The sequence below is a fragment of the Cotesia typhae genome, unplaced genomic scaffold, assembly GCF_013202065.1.
Source record: "Cotesia typhae breed Kobodo isofemale line unplaced genomic scaffold, CoteBio_Ctyphae contig_23, whole genome shotgun sequence".
Taxonomy (NCBI): domain Eukaryota; kingdom Metazoa; phylum Arthropoda; class Insecta; order Hymenoptera; family Braconidae; genus Cotesia; species Cotesia typhae.
In genome coordinates this window covers 1,843,035-1,870,752 of record NW_027423729.1, presented here as the reverse complement: position 1 = coordinate 1,870,752, position 27,718 = coordinate 1,843,035, and the positions used below count along the sequence as shown (strand labels likewise).

Below are 27,718 nucleotides of genomic sequence, written 5' to 3'. Positions count from 1 at the left end.
TTATATGGAAGTTTTCTACAAATGAAACCAATGAGGCGAATAAAATTTTGCGGTAAAAATAGACGATTATGAAACATTGATATGTGAGAAGTTTTAAATGAGCACAGATAAATGGTATTCGTGAACCCAGTTTTTGACTATGAAATATTTAAAAATGGCTGGATAAAACTTTAATAGAACCTGAATCCGCATTTGTCTTCTAAAAAATATTTCTAAAATTCGGCTTATTTTTTTCTGCATTTTTATACGAAAATTAGGATGATATTATGTTAAATTTATTATAAAAATTTATTTGTTTTATAATCTGAAAATTTTTTGGCTGAAAAAATTAATATTATAGACAATTTTATCGGTAATAAATACCATAAGAATCAATATTTGTTTAAGAATTTAAATTTATAATCCCGATTCAACCCTCGTATGCATTACAACACTTAAAGTCCTATTTAAATGTGCTGTAAATTTAAGAGAGCAAAAAATACGATTCAGTAAATTAGTTATTTATTTCTCATTTTTTAATTTACATTTTCAATGAACAAGAGTAACAGGTTTAGTTTAAACGGTTCTGACAATTTGCGAAAAATTCAAATCAATTATATATTTATCGGCGAGTCAACGTCGTAGATTTTTTTTTTTTTAATCTAATAAATTTAATAATTAATCAATAAAATGATTATTTAAATTCAAAATACAAGTTAAGTGTCAGAAAAAATTGGCAGTACGGTAGTAAATTGAAAGACTTGTTATGTAATTTATTTCTGATGCACCAAAGACCGACTTTGTCTGTCTCAGCTTTTATTTAATTATATTTAAATTTAAATTTTAATAATTTAGAGATTTATCATTTATTTTATTTTGTACAGACAGTCATTCACAAATTTATTCGTGTTATTATTTTATTTATAATAATTAATAATTAATCTAGTATTTATTTATAATTTGTAATTTGTAATTTATAATTTATAATTTTTCTAATTATTATTTTACAGACGACTAGTCACAACACTGAAGAAATTTAGCTAACTTACTTTGTAAAGTATTTTATTTGTTGTTTTACTCTTTCGTTACTTATTAATTAATATTTAATATTCTTTACTGTAATTATAATTTATAATTATCTTTTTTAATTACTATAATTATACGAAATCTGCCAGCAGCTCGATAGCATTAATTACAAAACCCTCATCTTCCTCATTCTCATTTTCTCATTACGTGGAATGTAGCGAAGCATTTAATTGCCCTATTATTTATTTGTAATTTTTATTTCAGGAAAAATAATAATTGGTTACTTTTTTTTTTTTTTTTTTTTTTTTTAATTATCACAATTATTTAGATTCACTAATTTTATGACAGTTTTTATTTGGTAATTATGCTAGTCGGTCATAAAAATGTAATTGTTGATTTTTTTATAATTTAATTTTTCTGCTGGAAAATTGAAATAAATAGAAAATTTTTTTATTTTTTAAATGTATTTTTTTTATGAATATGTAGAATAAAAATTATTTTAATTTGATTTGAAAAAATAAAAATTTCAGTAGTTAAAATTTTTTTTATTAGCTTGCAAAAATAAAAATTTTCTAAGAAATTAAATTTCAAAAAATTAAATATTTACTGATAATTGCAGCTTTGAAAAAGTATTTTTTAAAAATGTACAATTTTGTGCAAATTGAGATAAAAAATTGAATTTTATCAAATTTGAAATTTAATACGATTATATTATTATTAGGTGCACTTTAATTAGTTTTATCTTTCGATAATTGAATTTTAGGTAATTCAAGCGTAAGAAATTAATCATCAACAGATATTAATATAAAAATTTTAATATCAGGTAAAATGACACAAATCTTAATTGAATTTTACAAAATTGAAATAATATTGATTTAAATTTTTCAAAAAAAAATTTTAATCACAAAAATCTAGTAACAACCCAAAAAATCAAAAATTACATTTTTATCCAAGATTTAAAGTCCATAAGTATTACCATTTAAAAAATCTTTTGTCAAAAATTAGATTATTTGCGTAAATTCAAAAACGTCCAATAAATCGTGAAAAAAGAATCTGCAACCAAAAATTAAAGTAATAAATAATAACATCTTTGTACATAAATAATTACATCTATCACCCTCCAATTGTCATCACTTCACTTCCAATCATCAAAATCAAAATTACAAACATAAAAACATCAAAAACCTGCAATAGTTTCAAAATATTTCTAATTAAAAAAAAAAAAAAAAAAAAAAGAAAGAAAAAAAAACCTGTGACAATATACATCTCCGAACAGTATTAAAGAAACTAAAAATGAATAATTGAAAATGTATTTATAATAGAAATATTGGAATAAGCAACAGGTTGTTGATAAAGAGGGTGATTATGAGTGCAAAAGCTTGCTTGTCCCTCGCCGATCTTACGCTCGCATATCGGCTTTGTCTCGATTTTATCGCAAGGTACTATCAGCACTTGTATATAATACATAATATATATCAATATTATGCATATATATATTTATAATATATAATATGTATTTAATATTTATAATTTATACTTAAACAACTACAACATTTATAATAATAAATCTTCTATTAACATAGACAATTCTGATTTTTACACTCAATACACACGGACTCAAGCACTTAATTAATTAACAATGTCATAAAGTCCAAATTTTAATCACGCTACTTTTGAATTCCAACGTCTATAATTTTATTCTTACTTTTACTTTTATATATTTAAATATAATATATTTATCTCATCATTTCAATCAATATCGTCAAACATTTATACACTTTCAAAATCTAGACATGTCTTAGGTTTTTTTATTTTAATTACTTTGCCCACTTTACTCTATAATTTTCTACTTAATTATTGGAATTTTTTAGAATTTTTGTTATTGCAAGATTTGGACTACAATAAATTCTCAATACTTCCAATTAATTATATTATTTTAATATTAATAATTATTAAATTATTTATTCATTAAAAAGAAACAACAGAGTAACTTTATTTATATATTAATTCTCTTAATAAATTCGAGATAAATATTTACAATAAATTATTTCTTAATATGATTATTATTATTAATATTAATCATTAAATCATTATTGAGTTTGTAGTCCCGGTAAATTACACCCGGAAGCAACAATTGATCGCGTGAAAGAACGAGGGCGTAGTAATTTTTTGTTTTCTGACCGACTTGAGTACAAAGATACAAAGGGAGTGTCGGTCTAACAAATTCTACCTTTTATTATATATATAAAAAAAAAGAAAATTTTTTATTATTATCAATTATTATTATTAATATTATTATTGTTATTTTGTTTTTATTATTAATATTAAATATTATTGTAACTTTTTTTTTTTATTATTGTTGTTGCAGTAATTATTAAAAATCGTGCAATATTTTATTGTAAGCATCCCTCCGTTGGACCCTCCAGTGACCGTAAATTTTACTGTAAATAAAAATCTCATTTACTTTAATAATAATAAAAACAAATAGACAGGCTGTTTAGTTTCAATGTTGACTGATGAGACTGCTATTTATTTTTTATCTTATCTTTGCTGGGAATATTTAACCAAGCATTGTTGAGTGTGGATCGTACCAAAGTAATGCTATATAATATAATATAATAGTTGCTGGTACGTTATTGAGTTTAGATACAAGTTATAAGTTGTTGTCGTTGTGAGAAAATTTATCAGTTTGATGTCCTAGAGTAATAGTTATAATAGTTATAATAATATTGCTATTGTTATTGTTATAAAAGCGGCAAAATGGAGACCGTTAAATAAAGAAGCATTCGAGAAAAGCGATCTGAGATAAAGAACAATGCGTACTTTGTTGGCGAACATCATATTGTGATAGCGTGGCAAATGTTGTTGATGCTGTGTTACTTTGTATATGTTTTAGATCTTTTAGCGTAAATGCTTTGTGGCAATATCATTATTTATAAAATGAATATTGTGATTTTATTTTCTTGGTTTAGAAATTTTTAGATTTAAATTTTCGTATCTTTAGTCGATAAAATCAAATTCTTCGATCGGGAAAATTGTTTCTCTACCATTCAATGTCTAAATATGTAATTTTTTCTCTGATTGCTTTAAAATAAAAAAAAAAAAAAAAAAAAAAAAAAAAAAAAAGAACATTTTCTGAATTCTAATATAAAAAATGGTATAGAGCTTATTTGAAAAAATTGCTACACTACATGAAAAATAAAAAAAAGTGTAAAGTAGTACAGTAATATGTACTCTAGATTTTCTCCTCCGTCCAACTAGACTTATGCGATTTTTATTTAACTTTTTCTTGTAGAGAGTGAAGGAAAAAATATGTAAATGGAGTTTCAAGAACTAGAGGATTTAAAATAAGTGCTTTCAAAGTAATCCTTTCGTTGGCTAGTTACATAAATGATTTTATGCATGCCGATTTATGAAATACATTCGCTTAGTTTTTATATTTTACATAAAAAACAATTTTTTTTTTTTGACCTATGCTAATTTTTACAACGCTCAATTGAAATTCTAGTTCCTTCGACAACAAACTTTTGAAAGCAAAAAATCAAAGCAATCAATTTCTTAGCTCCTGCTAAAAGGCGATTGAAAAAAAAAGACAATGCCTTTAGGTATTAGAGACTTGACTCGGCTGAGGAGTTGAGTAAGTTATCCGTAAGTTAAGATCTTAGGCTTGATTTTCCGCGGGAGTTGTAAAAGTTTAAAGGGCTGGTGAATGTGAGAATGACAATGCCAAAGAGGTAATAGAGACAACACCCAATTCTCTCGACAGTTACTTCACTAGCGTAGTAACTATAGGCTGTACAGCTTCTGTTCCAAGGAGGCGGACGACGAGGAGGAGGAGGAGGAAAGAAAACGATGTAGACTAACGTCAGCGTTGTCTTTCTCTTCCTCTGGTTCCTCATCCCTCAGCGATTGTTACGGGCATCCTTCCTGCTCTCTCTTGTTTTAACTTGCAGATCGATATCTCAACCACATTGTTCTACAATGACTATATATACGTCCCAAGGGAGTCAGTACTCTCGCTCAATTCCACTTTTATTCCACCTTTATCTTTCTCTCTTTCTCTTTTTCATTTTCTCCGTAGTACACATCCGCTGTACCTGAAATCTCGCTTGATAATGGTGGCACTTCCTCTTTGATGCTGTCCTACACTTTTTACAGCTGAAAAGTCTCACCAGATATTTTTATTTTATTCCTTCAAAAAAATTTACTGTCAATAGAAAAAAAAAAAAAAAAAAGCTTGAGCTTGAATTTTCACCAAGGCGGAGGCTTGATTTTAATTTAAAATTTATTACGGTAATCTAAGTCAGCAACTTCATTTTCAATAGCGACTTCTCCATGTAATGCTTTTGGGTACACACATCAATTTATTCAATCCACGGAATAGGAAGAGAGAAGACGGAGTTGGGGTTTATTTTCATTCATTCCTTTATAGTCTTTGGATATAAGGCCTGATCGACTTTTAATATGCAGTATACTTTTATTACTTTTTGTAGAGTCTGTGAACCGCAGAAAATGTAATATTACCGTGAGATGATTAAAAAGTGAATGATTAAATTACTTCAAGTTGATTGAATTTTTTTATCCAAAGTTCAATGTTTTGACTTTAGTTTTTTTTTAGTTTGCTGCGTTTTAGCGAGATTATTAGAGGAAACTTTCATTTCCATGGTAATTTATTCAATAGAATTTTTTTATTTTTTAATATAGAAAAATAACAATTTTTTAACGTGCGGAGAAAGCTACTTGTTGCAATATTTAGTGATAGAAAAGATTTTAAAAACAAAATAATGTAATCCAATCGTCTTATTTTCCAAGGGTGTCCTTTGTGGCATGTTTAGATCACTTTTCATTTTTTTTTTTTTATTTAAAACTTCTAATGCTATATTTAAGCTTTAAAAAATTTTAATGAATTTTACAATAGACTTTTTTCATCGTTAACGTTAAAAAAATCTTAAAAATTTTACGCTTTTAAATTTAAAAAAAAAAAAAAAATGAATAACTTCAATTAACTTGTGAACCGTGAGTGATCGTGAAAAATTCCACCAGTAAAATCTTCGAACAATAAAATGTGAAACCGAACCACAATTTACAACCTCTCAAACTTTACAACCTGCTAAACACCGAAATTTATCGACATATTAACGTTGACGTCTGACCATTAAATTCTTTACTACTAGAACGGTCTTTTTACAACTTTGTAACACTCAGCATTCAAAGTAACAAACTTGCCTTTACTTCGCAATATGTAACAAATCTTCTTATGCAGCCGACACTTTAGAAACTATAGCTATAGCTATAACCTGACGTAAGTCTGTACCTGCTGTCTAAACTTTATTGATCAGCTTCGAAAATTAGAATTTGCATTGATACATTTGATGATGCAGCAACGCGAACTTGATCTTTCATTAAATAACTTGTAGGATGTTTGAGGAAGTTCTCTTGAATAGAAACTCTATCACACTCAAACCGAGAACACCGGCAACATGCACTTCGGTATAGATGCACCAACTAATTCTCATTTGACCTAAATTTTCATTCAACATCCCACCGTTTCGATGGAAAACACATTTAGTTTACTTTTCATTTTCACCCTTCAAGAAAACTCATTCATTTATTTTATTCTACCTTCTTATTCAATTCTTTATTCTTCTTTTTGTTTTTTTTTCTTTCCTTACTTAATTATCTTCGGATTTCTATTTTTAGTTTTCGAGTAAGTGCATATTAAATGTCTACGGGGATAACTCGGTTTAATATCGGAAATTGTACTGTTATAAATTTTTTTATAAAAATTTAACACAAAAATTTTTAACACAAAATTTTTTGACGCATTGACACAAAATTTTTAAAAAAATCATACACGACTAATTTTTCCCGGCAATTTTCAGCACAACAAGACTTCAAAATTAATGAAACATTTTAAAAAAAAAACCGCAAATTTTCATCCGTTGGTTATCTTAAATAATTACAGCTTCACGTTAACAATAAGATTCCTCATTAAAAAATGTTTGGTTTATTTTTCGGACACAAAGACCTTATCCTTTATAAACGACATTCTTATAAAAAATTTTCGAGAGTCTGAGTCTTGTTATCCAAAATATTAATTATTATTTTTTATTAAAAATGTACCTTTCAACTAAAGCTCCATTTTTTTTAAAACTTTAAGCTTCTATTGTTAAAAAACTTTCATTAACACTTAACATCACTTTTATAAGAATCGGAACTATTACTGTCGAGATTTAGCAAGAAATGTCCAAGTAAAGGAATAAAAAATGTCTCTACTTAATGAATGTAATTTTTATTGTCTCGCTTGTAATTAAATTCATTTATCGTTGGTGTCATGAGTAATTAATCTATCAATTTATTAAATTATGTAAGACGGAAAAGGACATTTTATAATTAAAGCTGTTAAAAATTAATTAAGTTAAAATATGATATTTACGTACGTTACATGCAATAAAGCAATATAGAGTTTTTGACAGTTTATCGATATATACCGAGTTACTAGCAACTTGTATCATCTTAAATTTCAATCACCTAGAGCTGAAAAACCACAAGAGACATGCTCAGAAACATGATCATTATTATAAGCCAGTAATGATTAAAGATCACCAAGGTGCCGCGGATATTTAATATAATATCGGTTTCAAAAATTTAAATAATAATTTGAGCCTGTTATTGTCAATTAATAAAATCATTCAAGTCATCGAATTAAAAATAGTAAATAATATATTCAAAATTATACAGTGTAGTAGCATTGCAAGCATCCAACATATCCAAAAGAATCTCTAGTTCCAAGAAAATAAAATCATATCAAATATTAAATACCAAATACCATGCATAGAAAAATTAATGCAAGTCTTAGTGATAAACTGAATTATTTTATTAATTCGAGATCTAGATGTTCAAGCGTTTCCGTTCCTCAAAATTGATCCTCTATTTAATTCAACTCTTTCTTCCTTCATCTATTATATTCTGGCGGATATTTTTTGCTGGTCTGTCGGCTGCCAATGCACATAGAAATGGCAGTACTTCCATCCGTCTTGATTCAATTCGGCTCATAGGCAGCAAAAAATATATTAAAAACTAACAAAAGAGAAGAGAAGCGACTAAAAATTTAATCAAGGACCCGGACTCGAACCCGGGAAAAACCAAGTGAACAGAAAGTCTATACCGGTGCAGTGTAATGTCGGAAACAGATCGCTTGTCCGAGAATCAGAAGCTCTCATTGATTTACATCTCTCTGATTAAAGTTTGTACTGAAAATTTATGTCATTTTCATTATTATTACAACTATTATAATTACTGATAAATATCGACAACAGACAACAACAACAACAACAACCACAACAAAAATAATAATAATGATTAAAAAAATAGCAAAGTCTCGACAGTAATTTGAATAAAGACAAACGGAGGACAATAATGTGTTATGTTGTTTATTTTATGCTGAGAAATTAATAGAGGCTCACCGTTAAATTCGGGCAGACAGGGACACGGCCATGTGATCACTGACATACTGATCGAGCAGATACTTTCTTGATCATCGGCGAGATGTAGATCAACAACGCGTACTCGATCATCGGACTCAAGCGGTCTCCGATACCCGAAGCGGTGGCTGCCTTAAGGTAGAAGAAGTCATGGCAGACGTAGTAGTAGTAGAAGTAGTATTGGTGGTGGTGGTGGTGGTGTTGGTGATGGTGATGGGGACCGGAAGTGACTGTAGGGCCTGCATGTCGCAGGTGTGGTGGGAACCGCGCTTCTTAAGGTCCTGGAACAATTTTTTTCATTTCGGACATAGTTCAACAATTTTTTTCTTTTTCGCCCCCAATCGGCTACTTTTTTTTTTTTTTATCATTTCCTCTCTCCTTTGGGGTGGTTTTTTGTATGTTAGCTTTTTTTTGACATACTTGCCCCGGAATTTTAGATATATAACAGATGTTGACAATTTTTTAGGATTTTTTCTTTTATTTAAAAAAAATAATTTTTTGCGTGAGTGCTTTTTTTTTTTAATTATTTCTTTAACACGATATAATTGCAAAAAAAATAGATAGAATAGAAAATTTTTCAAGCTGTAAGTGCAAATTTAAAAAAAATTTTTTTTACGCCAATGAGCAATTTTTTTTTTTATTTTATTTATTAAAAAAATCTTCTTATTATTTATTTAAAAATTTATTTGCTTATAAAATTTAAATTTGTATGCTTTTTTTGAGAATAAAAATTATTTGAAAAATTACACTTAGTAATTTATTTTCTTGAAATGGTTAAAAAAAAAGAAGACCAAAAAAATTGTCAAATATCCGCTATTTCATGACAGATAATTTCAATGATAAAAAAATTAATTACTTAATTGTAAAGCAAATTAAAGACAGGAGAGAGAAAAGACAAGATGCCGAATATAAAAATATATGATTGCGTTATAGAAAATATGTAATTAACTTTAAATATAAATAATAACGTTTAAAATAAAGTGAAAGAAACAAAAAGTTTGGATCTAATTGACCTAATTATTTTAAAATAAAAGGCAGTCTAAAGAGTTACGGTAAATAAAAAAAAATACTAAAGATAAGAAAAACAGTGAAGTTAATATTAAAATGGCAACTACATAACTAAAGCTAATACAATATACAATATACAATTATATAGTTTAAGTACAAATGCATGTTTAAGTATAAGTGGAAGTTGTGGTTGTGGGTATGCCAATCATGGAAACTACGACATTGCTAATTAAATATTTACAATAGTGCTGTGCAATGCAAATATGGTTCGTGCAAGTGAAACTGTAGTCTGACGCTACGACAACATACTGACAATATATACATTTATATTTTAGTATATGTATTTACTAAGGTATATAATTTAAGGGTTTGTTTAATTATTCAAGTTTTTGTATAACCTTCATAAGTTTTTTCCTTATTATTTTAGATTAATTCATCAGTCATGGAAGTTATAAAATAGGAAACTATTTTTTTTATTTAAAAAAAAAAAATGAATTAAGCTTGAGCCGAACTGTCAGAGGCTTTGAGTTTAGTCGATTAATTGCAGTCAATGCTAATTAACAAGAAATAACTATTTCAATATTAATTAAGACAAAGAGCTGTGGGTTTACGAGTCATTTGGCTTTTAATACGCATCACTATGTAATCAGAGGTAACATTATGGGCGTGCTTCAAACTTAGGCTAAACGAGTAAGTTGTTTGTCGGTATATATTATTAACTGAATGTGGAATTGACTCGTTCAAAATTTAATGTCCGTTTACAAGTAGACTGTCGGGTATTTAAATTTATTTTTTTTATTTTTAGGAGACCCTTTATTTTGTTTCAATGATTTTTTGTCGCTCACTAATTTTTTAATCACGACTAATAATTATTAAAAATTAAAAAATTTACAATTATGGTGAAAATTAAAAAATTTTATGAAATTATTAATTTATTAAAATTTTCAAACGTAAAATTCAACGAAAATTTGGAGAAAAAAATTTTTAATTTTCTTTCTTAATTTTTACTTATAAATTTACTTTAATTTTTACTTATAAATGTTTATAAAAATTAAAAAAAAAATTTTTTTAATGTCTTATAAATTGAAGTTATTGAAGTAATTAAAATGTCTGTATCGAGAAGCCGTCAATTACGTCAAGTTTTAGCTTCTCAAGTCTGAAGACGACTAAAATAACTTAATTATAAGTTATATTATCCTAACACATTTAAAGGATCTCCAATAAAGATTAAACGGCAATAAAATAAGTGTATTAAAGTGCTTAAAGAAGACGAGGGTAAAGATAAATATAAATATATAAATCTAAAGACAAAAATCGTGCAGATTTATAAAGTTTTTAAACATTGGCTATTGCAAACATAATTACAATAATTATAATAATAATAATCATAGTCACATTCAAAGATATAAAATGTGCAGTAAGTGCGATGCATTTGCGTAAAAATGTGTTACCTTATTACGTACGAACATACACTGACATCACACACAGAAGCCTTATGCTTATGGGTAACAATAAATAAAATTGTAGCAAGTTGAAGAAAATGAAAAAAAAATGCAGTCTCGACTCGCTAAATGGAGCCGTCCTCAATTTTAAGTTTGCCCTCATATTGGTATCAGTCACTTAAATATTCTCATGCGTTATAGTTATGATTAATATAAGACATAAGACATAAGATCCTGGCAGCGGCAGCCGTTCCATTCTACACAGCAATAAATATTTTTAATATGGTGTACTGACGGCTTAACTGACACCGAAACAAACAAAACAAAGCTTTGTATTTAGTGGAACAATAAAAGTGGTATTGCAATCGGCAGTCATTCGGCTAAGGCAAGCCAAAACGTTGAACGAAGCACAAAGCCAAAGCTCAACACATAATGTGAAAGAATATAATATATCATAATCATTGCATCTTTTTTTTTTTTTATGTTATTATTATCATCGTTAAACATACACGTCGAATCTAACAATGAAGAGTCGTAAGATTCTTCATTGTTTGCCGGATAATTACAGATCCTTAGAGATCGATAAATAATTGAGAAAAACTAAATTAGCCCTCAAATTTCTGTTTTTTTTTTTTTTTTTTGTTATAAATTTTACATTTAATAAAATCCGGGCATTATTGGCTTAGCTGAGGTTCTTTACCTTTTTGCGTACTTGAATACGGTCGCTGTAAACCAACACCACTCTATCCTTGTTCTCGTTGGAGGTTAGCTGATACGATAAGCTCTACAGTGGTTTAACACGTGTTTCAAACAATCCATCGTTCATTATAATTTTTTTCGTTACAATTTTTCATTTATAAATTTCCGTTCAATCGTTCATTTCATCAGAAAATCATAAATCATTAATCGTTATTGATTATCAACAGTAAGATCATTGGCATGAGCATTGAGATGCGCGCCGTAATGTTTTACAGTAGGTAAAGTAGAATGATATTTTTTTTTTTTTGGATACATAATTTGTTTCGTTTTATAAATATTTATAGGATAAGTCGTTGATAGAAACACATCAGCACACGTTAATATTGCATGTGTGCGGGTATATAACACGTGAAAGAGAGAGAGAGCGAGTACGAGAGACAAATAGTCCGTAGATATGTGTAGAATCCCAGAGTTGAGAGTTTTAGTTTAGAGTTGAGATTAGTTTTGTGAAGAGCAGATCAGTAGAGTTAAGTAGGGTTGGATCCGGTTGATGGATGTTGATAGTAGATAGACGTCGACAGTCAGTAATCATACCAGTGATATAACCACAACCCAGTCGGTGATGAAGGCGGTGATGATGATGATGATGATGATGTTCGGTCGCCAATATTGTCGGCATGCCACGAAAATAGGGAAACAATTTCATTGGTTTATATTTTTTTCAAATTTTTTTTTTTTTTAAGTCATTGTAGAACATTTTACACAACTCGCATCTCTTTTAATTAAACCATTTAATTACTCTCTGTCAAATCAAAATAATTCATTTCTTCATAGTCATGCAGTATAATATAGTATCAATATTTAATATATATTTATCTATTTTTATATTTATTGCGTCTCTCAAATTTGTTAAACAAAGGGGCAGTTTTTTGTTAATGAAAATTTGCTGTTCAAAACGACTCTTCAACGAGATAAGTGTTATCCACGGTGCCCGTCTGTCCGGCTGTACTCCCCGAGGTTTGGGCTCTCGTTGCTGGGATGTACTGACTGTACGCCTGCTGAAATTTACACGACAAACACACACTACATTGTTGCACCCCAGTCACGCCTAACTCTAACGATCTCCTTTTTTATTTATTTATTTTCACCTAATTATTTCGATTCATTTTTATTTTTTATTTCAGAGGTCAGTAAATAAATAAATAAATAAAAGTTAGTTTTGCTAGGTATTCGTTATTTATAACTAGTTAGGTTTGTTTATATTAAGAAATAATTAATGAGGTTAATGTATGGAACGAATTTTGCTGAGAAAGTTTCGTTTACTTTTTCAGCTTAAGTTGTATTACAGACGAAGTTCGGTTAATTAATGCGTTTGTTACTTTGTAAACTTTATTTTAATTATTGATCTACTTTATTTATTACTGCGCATATCGCCGAAAAAATAAGGAGGCAAAATATTCTGTTTTCTTTTTATGTGAACTAAAGAGAATTTATTTTTCAATATTAACATTATTTTTTACTAGAAAGAAGTACATTGTTAATATTTTCCATTTATTTGATCATGAAAATCAAAATAAAATTTTTTTTTAATAATGGGAAATTAAGTTTTACATTTATTATGATATTTTTTTATAAATGTGTAAAAAAAATGATTTTTACTTTAAAATTTAACTCTCTTGTGAGAAGATTCAGCGATCATACGACACCTGTCGGATTTTCTCAACACTACTTTAGTCAAAAAATTATATATGGACATATATGACTTTATCAAGACATTTAAGGGCATATAAAAGTGTCTGAACATATCAGTTCACATCAAAAAATTTTTTAACAGGTAAATACTTGATTTATAATTTACTAATTAAAAAAAAATATTTATGTTTTGCCTCCTCTTTTTTCTGAATGATAACAATTTACATTATTTTACGGCGTTACGGGTATTACGTGTTGTCCCTAAACACGAGCATAGATTTACGTGGAATGATAATAACGTATTGGTAAGACAATAATGTACGCAACGTGAATTTAAAATGCTAAATGGAGATATATGATATTGTGGCGTGTAGTGTTGTTATTTTTGTGATTATTATTATCATTATTATTAGTATTATTTTTGCGATTATTATACATAAGTCGGAGATACCAGACACGTAAATTGAACATGAAAAGAATGTAGCTATATTTAGAAGCTAATGTCGTTTCAAATAATTCATGTACTATATAATTGCGTTTTATACTCCATGTTGTTTTTATTCATTGATTTTAACGATCATGCAAGTAGACATTTAACAAATGAAGTCAAAAAAATATTCCTGGATATTTAAGTATCGATTAATTTAAGGACAGTCGTGAAAATCCCGAAAGACAGAAATATACTATAACAAAATTTTCAAAAAAAAAAAAAAGATCGGAATTTTTTTTTTATTGTACTTGTGAATACATATATAGAACTTGAGTGCGATTTGCATAAAGTCAACTTTTTCCGGTTATTTAAAAAGCTCTTTTTCTCTCGATGTTTGCATAGGATTTGTTATACCTCTCTAGACGTAGACGTGAATGAAAAACAGGAAATGACGTTAAATGTCCGTATTTTAGTGAAGATTTTTAAACGTTTTTGTATTCAAAACTTTTTTATCGCACCCAAATGTCTGTCATGCTGGGTTCTGCTGTCACATTTATTGTTATCGTGTTTTGAAGATCGGAAAAAGTAAAATAAAAACAATGAAACAGGGAATAATTTCATTCCTTTTTATAACACGAATTTATTGAATAATATTTATGGTAATGGTAATGGTAAATATAAAATTTTTTTTCTACTGTATTTACACTACTATACTGTTAAAGTAAATCCGAAGTGACACCAATTACTGAATTGACTAACAATTAATAAAATAAACAATTTATTTTATTTAAACAATTATCTAATGATTTATATATTTATATCGAAACATTTAGAGATAAGTCCAATTAAAATATCTACAGGAATTTAAGTAATTGTAAGAGTAACAATTATTTTATAAATTTAGTGACATTAATTAGTGTAATATACAAAAGGAAGAAGGCATAAATTGGCAGCAAATATATAATATATAATAAAGAGATTGATAGTGACGGGAAGTAATATAACAAGAAAAAAAATTAAAATAAAAGTAAAAAATTTTAAAAAAGAGTAAAGTGTAAGGAGGCATTAAGTAGCATCTGCTCGTTAGCAAAAGAGTAATGATGATAAAGGGGTTGACGGAGCATTTTAGGCTGATACTCAAGATTCAATTTCATCTTGCCTGGCTCATCTGAAGTGGATGCTGCTCCACCAATACGGTCTCTCGCTCTTCCTTCCTCTATGCATTATTCATAAAAGCAACTCGTGTTACATTAATGTACTGTATGTTGATTGGTTTGTGTAACGCGGTATTATATATTGGTACGTATTGAACTATTTTTTTCATTTTTTACTACTCAACTGTATGCAAATTATGACCCTTTTATTGGTCAATTCTTGATAAAGAAAAAATTATGTTAAATCGCTTTTGAGGTGATAAGATGAATATTGTAACTATTGTGAAAAATATACGGCCAGTTTATTTTATTATATGAAAAAAAATGACTATATACACGGAAAAAAAAAAATTTCAGTATGTAATGTCACGTGGCACATCGTATTACATTGTAGAATGTAATATTTATATTGAAAGCTCTGAAAATTAACATTTAAAATTTGAATTTAAAAAAATGTTATTTCGAATTGTAATTTTTTGAGTTTTCTTTTTTTCATGTACTAATTTTTGAGCATATTTCGACATATATGATCATATAAACAATAAAAAATTATTAAGTACATAAATCTTTTAAATAAATTAATTATTGTGATAATTAAGAGGATCATCATTGAGTAAGTTATTAGTTTTGTGTATGAATTAGAAATTACGAGTTCTGTTAACCATACATGTCAAAATATAACTACCATATGCTGTGTACAGCTTCATATGTCACCTCTAAACATACATAGCCATGTATGACTAGTTTTTTCCGGAAAGTAATAAATTGATTTTCGATAAATAACGTATCCTAAATCATCTCCAACACATTTTCAACTCGGAATAATAAATCAAGAGATAAAAATAAATTCTCTATACGAATTTTCCTCGCAATTCCTTTTAATCTTTCACCGAAAATCATATATTTAAAAACTTTTCAACCCTAGCCATTAAATTTGAGAATTCAGTCACGACTTTATAGAACCGAAATATATTTCAATGCGGGTTTTCATCCTCCTATTTTCTACATATGTTAGCAACTCGATAAAATGAACACTCTGCTTCCGACTTACGAGCGTGTAATGCTTGTATACCAAGTACTAGTGATTGATTGCGCGGTGAAAAATATATATATTCAAACTTTTACCACACAACTAACTACATATCTAACTACTTATAGCCGTGCAGCTATATTTTATACCTTCAACGTGCAAATCGACTAATTTCCTTTAAGTTTCCTAGCAACAACCGGAAATAGTCGCCTTTTCCTAAAGTTATTTCTTGTATACCTATATATCATTTCTTTTTTTACGTTTACCGATACACTTTTCAATCCTACGAGCGTACTCTCAAAAAAAAAAATAATAAAAAAAAAAAATAAAATAAAATAAAATACTCAACCCAAGAAATTTTCTAGGTCTCAGTGTCTGACACTTTTAAATCTAGGATCTATTTCACAGATAATTCTCTTTATTTTTCAACCCCACCTTCACTTTAAAATCACCTATTGTCTCTTTTTATATTTATTTTTATCTTTTTCGACCAGTATTGTTTAAGTTCATTGCTTTAGAAAAATTTCATTTATCAAATTCACAATTTTTTTTATTCCTATATTTACAATTAAATTGCATTCTTGTTTAACGTGAGAATTTATTCGCTTCCAATCAATTTGCTCTTAAATCTTTCCTGCGACATTGAAATAAATAAAATCAATCAAAAATTCTAGCCAATTCTTTGCCAAAATAAAAAATCCAATAATTTTAGTACAACTCCGCTGTCCCCACTACTGCACCTCTCTAGATAGACGCAAGTTAAAAGTCTTCATCCTTTAGAACTTTCGAAAGTTAAACGAGTTAAAATAAATTAAAAACTGCAAAGCTTTTCAAATGAAAACTTTTTTCACACGATAATAATGTTCCGGTTAATAAAGTGAGAAGATTGCAGCGACATGCTCCTAATTCCGATATAATTAATGCAGCTCCAACGAAGGGGGAGGGTCTGTACAGAATGTGACCCTTTAAGAAATCAGGATTTTAATTTAAGTTTCAACGGGCACAACTAAAGCCTCTAATTTGCTATATACTATCGCCGGAAAAACGCGAGAACAATAAGATTGAGAAAAGTCGACAATACATCTGCCCCTAAAGAATTCTTTATTATTATTATTATTATTATTATTATTATTATTATTATTATTGTTAATAGCAGTATTATTATTATATAATTATAAATATTTATTCCACTTAATAAGGCGATAGCCGTTTTGATAGTTAGTAAAATAATAAGTTTGTAAAAGAGCCATTGCTCGTATTTTTGAGCGCTTATTATTATTACGTCCGCATTTAAAAATTCGTCGACTTACTTTTTTATACGTTAGGCCTTCGATCATAAATATATTGTTTTTATTTTGTTATTAATATTATTATTATTATATAAGACGTTTCGTTTATTGTTGGAATGTTTCAAGTATAATTCACTAATTTTTGTTAATTTTTTAGCAGAATTAGATTGAAAAATATCGCGATTTATTTTATTTTCTCAAAAGATTTTTAAAATTTTAATTTGGAACAGTTCTCTTATAAAGTCGAGAATTTACGAAATGAGATAATATTTAAAAGGTTTAAAGGGATCGATAACTTATGTAACATAAATATTTAAATGGATCAAAAATTACTAGAATAAAATTTTAAAATTTAAATAAATACAAATTTGAACAATTAAGGAAGACAAAAAAAGTGAAAGAAAATTTTTTTTTCTTTAAAATTTTCTTTAAAATCGAAAAAAAAAAAAAAAAGTCAATTAATCATATAGTTAACGACCCCTTTAAGAAAATTTGAAGATTATAACCGTAGAGTAAAATACAATAAAAAAGTATATTCAAGGAAGAGTTGAATGAATATAATAAAGATATAGACTAAGGGCGACATTATAATTATCACGATCGCTGTGTATTACGTATACCGAAGTCGAGACTTATCTGTATCTGTGTCACGATACCTTCAGGACAAAATTAAATGTAATTCTACTTGGCTCATGTCACATGTATCGTCGTCACTGTCCGTCATTTAAAATAGTTACACATAAACCGTCTAGTCCGCCAAAAAAACACTTTATATTTGAATTCACTTTACATATACATAAATTCATTATTCATTACTCTACAATAATCCTTTTCTTACTCCCTTAATCCTTTAATTAAATATATATTTATATAATTTATAAACACTAACCCGCAAAGTCTCCTTACAGGATTTATTATTTTAAAATAATAATCAATTATTTTATCAATAACTATAATTGCAATAATAATTTTATAATAATCAATATTTTTATAACGATCGAATCGTTAACACGCGACTCGTAGGCCTGACTATCGATTTAAAGTATTTTTTTTATTATTATTTAACCTACTTATGATTGTTTAGTTTTTTATTACTGTATTTTTTTCTAGGCGCGAGACAAGTCCTTTGACTTAACATTTTTATTCATTTATTTATTTATTTATTAATCAGTAGTATTTTTTCTGAGTTAATTCTTTAATTGATAAACTTACAACTAATTTTTAGTCTTGTTTCCATCGTTCATATTATCATCTATTATTTATTTATTTATATATATTTATATATTTAAACGAGACGATCTCAACGCGACTCAATAGTCAATAGTAATAAATATTTTATTTATACAATAACAATTTTTTGTTAAACTGATACTATTCGACGTGCAATTTTCTTCACTGATGTTCGTTTCAAAAGTTATGTACACATACAATTTTTTATGTACAACAATTTAACAGTTTCTTATTTCAAATTTCAGAGATCTAGTTAATGAATAATTTTATGTATTCTATTTTTTTTTACAACACAATTAAATTACGAAGAGCGGTTATAAATTTTTATGAAGAGTAAAATGAACCAGAATTTTTTAAAAATTATCGAGGAATAAAATAATCTTCAGTAATTATTTTTTTATTGAAGAAAAAAATATCAATTCTTTTTTTTTTTTTATATTGAGATACATTTCGACATTATTTCGGTGTCGGACTGGATTTTTTTTAATTCTTTAATCAAATTTAAAAGTTTAAATACTATTTCAAAGATCATAGTTCTTGATATTGATGAAAAATAGGCCAGAAATTTAATAAAATTTTTTTTATTAACAATTTTTTGGATAAAAGTGTATTGACGCAACTTTTTTATTCTAAATAAATATTTAGAAGAGTTGACGAATAATTCATAAATCATTATGAAAATAAAAATAAATAAAATCACAGTTAACTTTTTGCAGCCGGATTATTTTACCCTTTTTTTAGAACATAATAGTGTTAATAAAAATAAAAGTCACGGATAACGAGTTAAAAATAATTTCCTTTTCTCAACAAACGTTGTGCACGAAAATGAAGAATAAAAATAATTTTATTATGGAAATAAGGGCGCAATAATTAAATTTATGGTTACGAGTGTGCGGGGTGGAAACGAGTGAGAGTAAAAATGAGAAAAATGAGAATAAGTAGATGTATTTGTACAAAATATAATAAATACGGAGTCAGAATATTATAAAGGAACTTATCAAAGGAGAAAAATGAAGATATAATAAATATTTTGAAGTCATTACATTTTATTGAATAGAATATTTAAGAATAGTTCTTTCAATATTATGGAAAAATAGAAAAAATAGTAAGTGAATAAATAGAATAAGTTGAATAACAAAATGATTATTGTGATGCGCTTAAACTTGTAAGGTTGGCACAAGCTCAGGCTTTCAATAGATGTTTAGATTATTATGGAAGACGTGGGAAAAGGTTCACACTGACTTTAAGTGCAAATATCACGAATACTTTCGAGGAAGAGATAGAGATGTAGAAAATTCTAATGCTGAGAAGGATCGTGGTAAAGGTGGAGGTGGAAATGGAGATGATGGTCCTTGTTGAAAGTATTTAGAATAAGAGAGTGAGATATTAAGTGCAATGGCGAAATAGTTCTTCAGGAGGTGAAGGGACAAGGGCGAGTAAGAAGGCTTCGGAATTCCCATGGAAGACATCGCAACGCCATTTACCAGCGGAGATTCTTAATCGGATACTATGCTATTATATATGCTAACTGTACTATTTTTTCAAGAATAAGACTAAGTTTTTTTTTTATTTATTTGTACTACTATTTTATTCATTTTTAATTTTTTGATTGTTTGTTCTTTTTTTTTACTCCAGAATTATACACTGATTTTAGTTTTTTATTTATTTCTAAGAGGATATACTTTCGATATCTACTTTTGTTCCCTACAGTTGAAAATGAGAGTTTTATCATTTTTTAATTTTAATTTAGAAGAATATTTTATTTAAGGACTGAATTATATTAATTTATATATTTTATTTTTTTTTTTTAATAATTTTTGTTATGAAATTTTTAAGGATAGTTTTGTAAAAAATGAAGAACGTCTAATACGAATACTAACTTGATTAAAGAGAAGAATAATAGCGATATTTTTTAAAGTGAAAAAAATTTATTAATCGTTAATAAATGTACTTTTTAAAAAAAAATATTTATTAAGACTCAAAAAAAAATGTTCATACTTGTATAAATAAATAAAATAAATAAATAAATGAATTTATCAAGAATTAATAATAAAATCTTCCGTCAGTGAATCAACAAAATTTTTTTAGTGTACGAAATGTAACGACTAGAATATAATTCGGGCGAAAATGAAATAAAAAACTAAATCGCTTAATAAAACCTTATTAATTAAAAAAGAAAAAGAGGATAGTAAATTATGAGGGACAATATCAAGTTAAATAACAGCGAGTTAACTAGATATAGGAGCCCGTATTATTTGAATTTTCTTCTCGGACTACGCCGTATACCTTTATATGCAATGTCCATCTACATATGAGAACACATATATGTCAAATACATATATGTAGTAACACCTATTCTCATCCCGAGTATCATTATAACGATGACCATGATATCGTCCCATAGTAATTACACTAGAGGGTAAAGATAAATTTATACGAACACTTTCAGTGAAATTGCACGCCAGATATAGTTTCAGACTTGCCGATTATACACATTTGATATGTTTTTAATGAAAGTAAAAACGATCCATAACTATCCGAAACAGCTGTCACATTCGAAATTATTTTTATCTTCGACCCTAGATTAATTACACTGAAAAAAATAATTTTATTTATTATTTTTAACATTATTTTTCACAGCGTAACAGTATAAACATTAACCAACATTAACCAAGCGCATTTATTTTTTATATTTTTATAAATAGAGATAAGAACGTTGATTTAAAATTTATGATATGTCGCGCGTTAATCGTCTATTGGCACACTTAGTGATTGATAATCACTTGAACCTTTACAGTTTGTATCAAATTATTCACGCAAATCGCTTTTATCATTAATCATTACTAATTATAAAAGGGCGATAATTATTTATATTATATGCAGTACAATTTTATACGCCATTTTAATACTAGTAATGAAAAATTTACTTCCATTTAATACTGAATTTATTTTACTTTGAGTATTAAGTAATGTTATTACTGTACTGATTATAAGAGCTATTGGCGCACATTTTAAATAATTATGTGCTTACGCAAGATAAATTTTATTTATCCCATTTTTTTTTATCTACATCCTAAATACTTTTTTACAAGTTTAAAATCGTCATATTAAAATTTTAAAAAATTTACTATTTTACAAATTAAAAAAAAATTTTTTTTATCAAGTCGATGTAAAATAACATCAGTCCATTATTTTCAAAAATTCTGCAATTAAATTTTTTATTTTTATTGCAATATCAATATTTGATATTTCAAGGATTAATACTTGTTCTGCAAAAGTAACATAATATTATACTATTTACTCAAAAATTGCTGAAATTTTTTTAAAGAAAATTGAGACGATTCATATAAAAATTTTGAAATAATGAAAGTTAATATATCAGCGATATATGGAATTTTCAAATAAAAATGTCGAATATTCACCGTAAAATTACTAACGCAAACTTTTATGATACTGACCATAATATCCGTGACGCAAATTTTTTACAGTCTGGTTTTATATTTTTTTAACAATTTATGGAACCGTAATATTTTTACTAATACTATTTTTTTTATAATACACTTTTTTCCATAATAATAAAAACTGTAAATTTTTATTTTTTCATTATATGATCATTGTGAGTAATGAAAAATATCCATGATTAAACCACTCTTCCAAATTTGTCATAAATATTAATATACAAAAATATGGATCTAAATATTCGAATATTTGTAATTAAATTTTAATATTGGGAAGAACAAAATTAAACAGCAAATTTAAAAATAATATTCCAATGAAGCGACATGATCATTCAAATAAACTAACAAATTAATTTTTCTTATAATTTTTAGTATAGAAAGCTCATAATATAATTAAGATTATTAAAATTTACTGTGATTAAAAATGGACTGATGTAAAAATTTACACCGACTTTACCTTAAAATTCAGTTATTTTGATCATAATTTTTATGACGATATTATAAATTAACTAAAGAGAAAACATTATTTATTTTCAATGATATAAATAAATTAAAAACTCAAGAATATTTAATTAAAACACGTCAGTTCAGTCGTTGACGTTAAAAATATGAAACCGTTCAATTATTATTATGCATGATAATAATAATTGAAAATAACAATAATATTAATATTTAATATAATAACAAACAATTATATATAAAATTTATAATACATAATATATAAAACAATATCGTCAACAACCGTCACATCAAAAAAAAAAAAAAAAAAAAAATTAGTGCCGGCTGGCGGACACTTGATGAAGCGACCTATATCAAATCGAATCGTATTTATTATATGCAATTTATCGAATACCCTGTCATGTGTGCACGTAAAATTATCATTATTAATTTATTTTTAATATTTATCATTATTTAAGTAATAATAATAGTTATTATTATTATTATTTTTATAGTTTGATATTTAACAGTAGTATATTGATATTCACGTAATCGACTTAAATTATACTCGACGGCATACTCGAGTGTGTAAATATTAGTAATGATGGTAAATATTAATTACAGTAGCGATTGTAAGTAAAAGTATGAAAAAATTTAGACCCGGGTCTCGTTGTAAGGACTGTCGGGAGCGCCAGTGTTAAAGCGACGGCGATCGGCGTCACCGGGAATGTTAAATGCGACGCTGGGGACCACGGTAGGATCCGCGTAACGCGTAGAATGAGATGGATGTGAGTGCGATTGCGATTGCGATTGAGGTTGCGATTGCGATGATAAGGACGGCGGACCCTGATCGCTGATTGATGTCCTGGAGACGAGGATGCCCCGACCGCGTACCTGATAACGCTGAGGATAGCAACGCCCGCAGCATGACTGCAGCAGTCCACCACGCGACGCTGTGCTGTGGGCCGGCGATGTCAAAGGCGATGGCGAACCTGGCCTCTTTGGCGCTCCATTGAATGGTACGTCCATCTCCACGAATTCCCGATCCTTTAAAACAAAATTTTATTTTTTAATTATTATTCAGGCACTGAAAAAAAAAATTCTTGACTGGAGTGTAAATTTTCTTGGCTCAAGAAAATATCAAGGAAGATTAAAAATTTCTTGAATTAAGTCAAAGTCTCTTGAGACAAAATAAATTTTTTAAGCCAAAAAAATTTCTTCTTTAGTTTTATTTTTATTTTTTAGAAAATTTTGATTAAAAATATGAAAATTTTTATTTTTCTCACTTTTACAATTATTATGAGAATTATTAGTTGTTAAAATAAAAAAATTTTTTTAAATCTGTTAGAAAACACATTTAGAGAAATAGAACCATGATAAATTGTTTTAAGAGCAAAACCCCGCCGGAAGATCAATGATCGATGAAGCAAAATGAAAGATAATATTTTCACAGCAGAATTTTTTTTACGTACAAGCTTACTATTTATGTCTGACCCATTCTATTAGATCATAATCAATCAATGATAATTTAATCATGTGCAATACTTGAAATTTTATATAACTAATCGACTCCGACATTATTTGCTCATCTCTATATCAAATATTGGAGGAAAATTTAGAAGCATCTGAAATATCTAGCAAAAACATCGTATGACATGATATGAGCTATAAGTCAACGTTATGAGGAACATCAATCTTAATCATACCACCCTTTATGGGCAAGGAAAGAAAATTATTCTCAATATTGTCAATAATTTTGGACTAATACACTTTTATTCATAAAATAAAGTTATTAAAATATAATATTTAAAAATGCTATTTTTTCTTGATTTAAAATAATAAAATTATAAAATACACCATGATTTTGTCAGACAATTTTTTTATCGTTTGTCAAAAGTTAGTACATATTAAATTTTTTCCAACCTCAATTTATCCATTGCAAATTACGAATTAACCTTTCATTCTCTAAATGTAAGTTAAAGTCAAGCGAACATTTTAAATTACAAAATAAAAAATCTCAAACCAAATTCTATTGTTCAATTATATCTTTAAGGACCTCTCGAGCACGCTCCTAATACCAAGTTCCCTTAACAGTCCATTGTGCAGTTAAAATAATCCCAGACAATTATTTCGACCAGTAAATGTGATTTTACGCAATTCGTGCAATAATAAAGACACGGATTGAGGTAATTTTTAAGCAAGTAAAATAAAATCCTTTTATAGTCTTTCCTAAAAATTTTTATTCTTCCAGCAACTAGTTAATTTTTTCAGAAACATACTCGGAACAATCAACCGGAATTCATGGGCGCTCGTAGAAAATAAAGTACTAAGCTAAGTATAGGAGAAAAGTATATCGTTGTATCTTATAGCCATTACCTGACCTGGGTTACGAATACAGAAAAAAAACTAGAGAACATCCAATATCATCAGAGGTTTATTGGAGCAACAAAACTACGCTGACCGTCGCTAACTTTTCCTATAGCCGTCAATCACTTTGCCGTGTAGCGTACAATGATCCAATACAACTACGATATTTTTTTTTTTAATTTATTTTAGACAGACTTTTTGCTAACGGCTCGCTGAAATGTTCCAGTTGAAGAATCCAGAATTTTTATTACATGAAACGAAATTTACCCTCGAGCTGAGAAGCATTTCAGTGTACGATACACCAATGGGAAAAATCCTCCAAACTAAGAAAAGAAAATTTTAAATCACCTACCAAATGCTTTGTGCTGGAAGTTTTCTTTTTTTTGCCTCAAGTAAGAAACAGGAAGACTTGCTTTATATACTTATTCGTTTCTTTTATTTTTTTTTTTTTTGGATTAAAGGCCTCGAAATGTGAATCAGAATTTATGTAAACTTGACTAAATGCAACAGAGTGTGCTCCTAGACGGTGATAAGTTAAAGTTGCGGAATATAAAATAAAATAGAAGCATCGGAATAGACAGAGAAAGCAACTAGATGCTCAAAGCATAACTTGAACTCATACTTCATACTTAATCTTATCTTTCACGTTCATGCTCATACGTTTTCCTGTTTTCCATTCCCATGAGGGATTCGGAAGAATCGATATCATCCTATCACGTCTCATCTGGATGCTACCGGGAACGCAACGAACCACCAACTTCCAATGAGAATTTACTTTCTACAAGTATGTAACGAACTAAAACGGCTGCAGGCGTCGACTATATATCTATAGATTGGCAAATATAAGTCAGTAATTTTTGTTACAACCCTCGTGTTTTAGATCTACAGCTTCAAGTCTCTACTTTTGGGTTTAATCATTTGATTTGTGATTGAAAGTTTAAGTTCCTTGGAAAATAACAATTCAAGCATGGAGAATTTGTAAAGTTTTTTTAATCTAAAGTCTGGGAAGCTTTTAAAGGATTCTGAGCTGTCCTAGTGGACGTTAAGAAAAAGTATGAGATTAAAAGAAAATTTTCTTCAAGTTTTTTGGAGAAAAATAATTTTCGGTATCATATTTTCTGATGAAAAAAAAAAAGTTTATGACGGAGATGGATATTGAGTGAAGATTTTTCTAGTTAAACATGAAAAGAGTCTCTGGGAGGCAGCGGAAAAAATCTGTGGAAATATTCAATACAGCAATCCATCATTTTGCCATTAGAGGAAAGTTAAATATTATCTGTTACTGACGTGTACGCTTTTAACTTTATTTGGTTAACCCAGAAATCAGAAAAATGTATATTTTTCGGATTTTAAATTTATACATTTTATTATATGTTTTTAAAAGTTATTTTAAAGAGTAAAAAAATGAAACAAAGCTTTAAATCCAATAGAACATGGAATTTCGAATTGATATTGGAGGAAATCGATAGGGCTTTTCCACTCAAAGAAAATTCCATCCAGGCTCATACACTCGTATTGGAAAAAATATCCTGTTCTTATTATATTGTCCTGCGAGCAAGGGGAAGATGCAGATAACGATCTAAAAGGATTTTTGTAACAAGTCACGTCTTGCACTTTTATCGGCAAAATGAGAATAGAAATTCTGGTATTGAGGATTTTAAAAGTAATAACAACGATAACAATATCGAACTGAAAATTTTCACGTCGACACTATTGCTGTTTAATCCATATGTATTATGGTTATTGTAATGGCCGAAGAGGTGCTTAAATTGTAAACCGAGTAATTATTGGTATTATGTGATTTAATTTTTTGAAAATCTACTTATCGCTTCCCATGAAAAAATTTTCTGATATTAATAAAAAATCTTTAAAGTTTTTTACAGTGTTGTAAATAAAACTGAATGAATTGCCAGACTGTATAATACGAGAGAGCAATAATTACGTGACATTAAACTGGAATCCTTACATTTATTCTATTTACGGCGTTGAATATTCAAATGATGCCATAACTACAGATGATTTAATCTTAATTGCATTGTTCGTAAATGTCACCTGAGGCATGGTAAACATTGCAATAAGAGTAGTTCTCGTAACATGTACACAGCAATATACCGAGTGCTCTAATACCAGCATTTACTTAATACAACTATTATATGTACAGTTCGCTGACTCATCTTCACCGGTACGATTCATACTCAGTACACACGCGGGCATTATTGCTTTTCTTCACTCACTTCATTTAGATATTTATACACGACAGGACAAGAAGAACAAAAGAGGATGACAACCAAGCGACTTGTAGTGAATGAACTCTACGACTAAAGTGCTTCCGGGGAATTCGGATGTTAAGCGAAATATATAATATATGCATTGCTTCCTTGTGTTACAAGGAAAAAAAGATAACAAACAGCACTTCACTATTTATTTACACCAAAGAATATTTTTTTTTTTTTTCATTTTTTATTAGTTGAAAATTATTTATTTTTTTTTTCTTTTTATTGTCATGTTAGAATATTTGTTTTGGCTAGGAGTTTTTGTTGGAAAACAATACAGAGTAACAAAAACATCCTACTTTATATATAATTATTAATTTTTGCTAAAATACGTCGTTTGGATTTTTTTTTGATTGAAAAACATTTTCATTTATCAATATAATTTTTAATAGGAAAAGTTTTATCAATTCACAAGCTATTAAATGAGATTTTTATTTTTGGATTTTCACTGAGGCATTAAAAAGTTTTATTAGATTTTTTTGCAATTTGTTACCGAAAGGAAAAAAAATAATGATCCACACTTATGAGGAAAAATGTGTCAATAATTGAAACTTTAAATTTTTTGTGGCGTAAAAAATAATTATATTTTATGATGATATAAAAATATTGTGTCAATTTTGATGTTCGGTTAAGTTATGATAAAAATTAAATTAAACGTATTACAAAAAATTGTGCAAGATTATAAAACCTTTTTTGGGTACTCCAAGTTAAGTGGGAAA

At 27.7% G+C, this 27,718-nt stretch overlaps 1 protein-coding gene across 2 annotated transcripts in view; it reads right to left on the bottom strand.

Annotated features, from left to right (window-relative positions):
- Nucleotides 1-1,732: 1,732 nt before the first annotated feature.
- The window catches only part of Shal (potassium voltage-gated channel protein Shal), a 97,785-nt gene continuing 71,799 nt past the window's right edge, over nt 1,733-27,718 (bottom strand). The window contains exons 4-7 of one of the 2 annotated variants that reach the window (XM_074239031.1): nt 23,254-23,406; nt 11,640-11,723; nt 8,472-8,770; nt 1,733-3,446 (exon numbers count right to left, since the gene is read on the bottom strand). In XM_074239031.1, coding sequence (XP_074095132.1) covers nt 8,588-8,770; nt 11,640-11,723; nt 23,254-23,406 — 420 coding nt within the window. In that variant the 3' untranslated portion in view covers nt 1,733-3,446; nt 8,472-8,587. Of the gene's footprint in view, nt 3,447-8,471; nt 8,771-11,639; nt 12,697-23,253; nt 23,407-27,718 lie in introns of those variants that run through there. The other variant, XM_074239030.1, reaches the window with a different exon arrangement.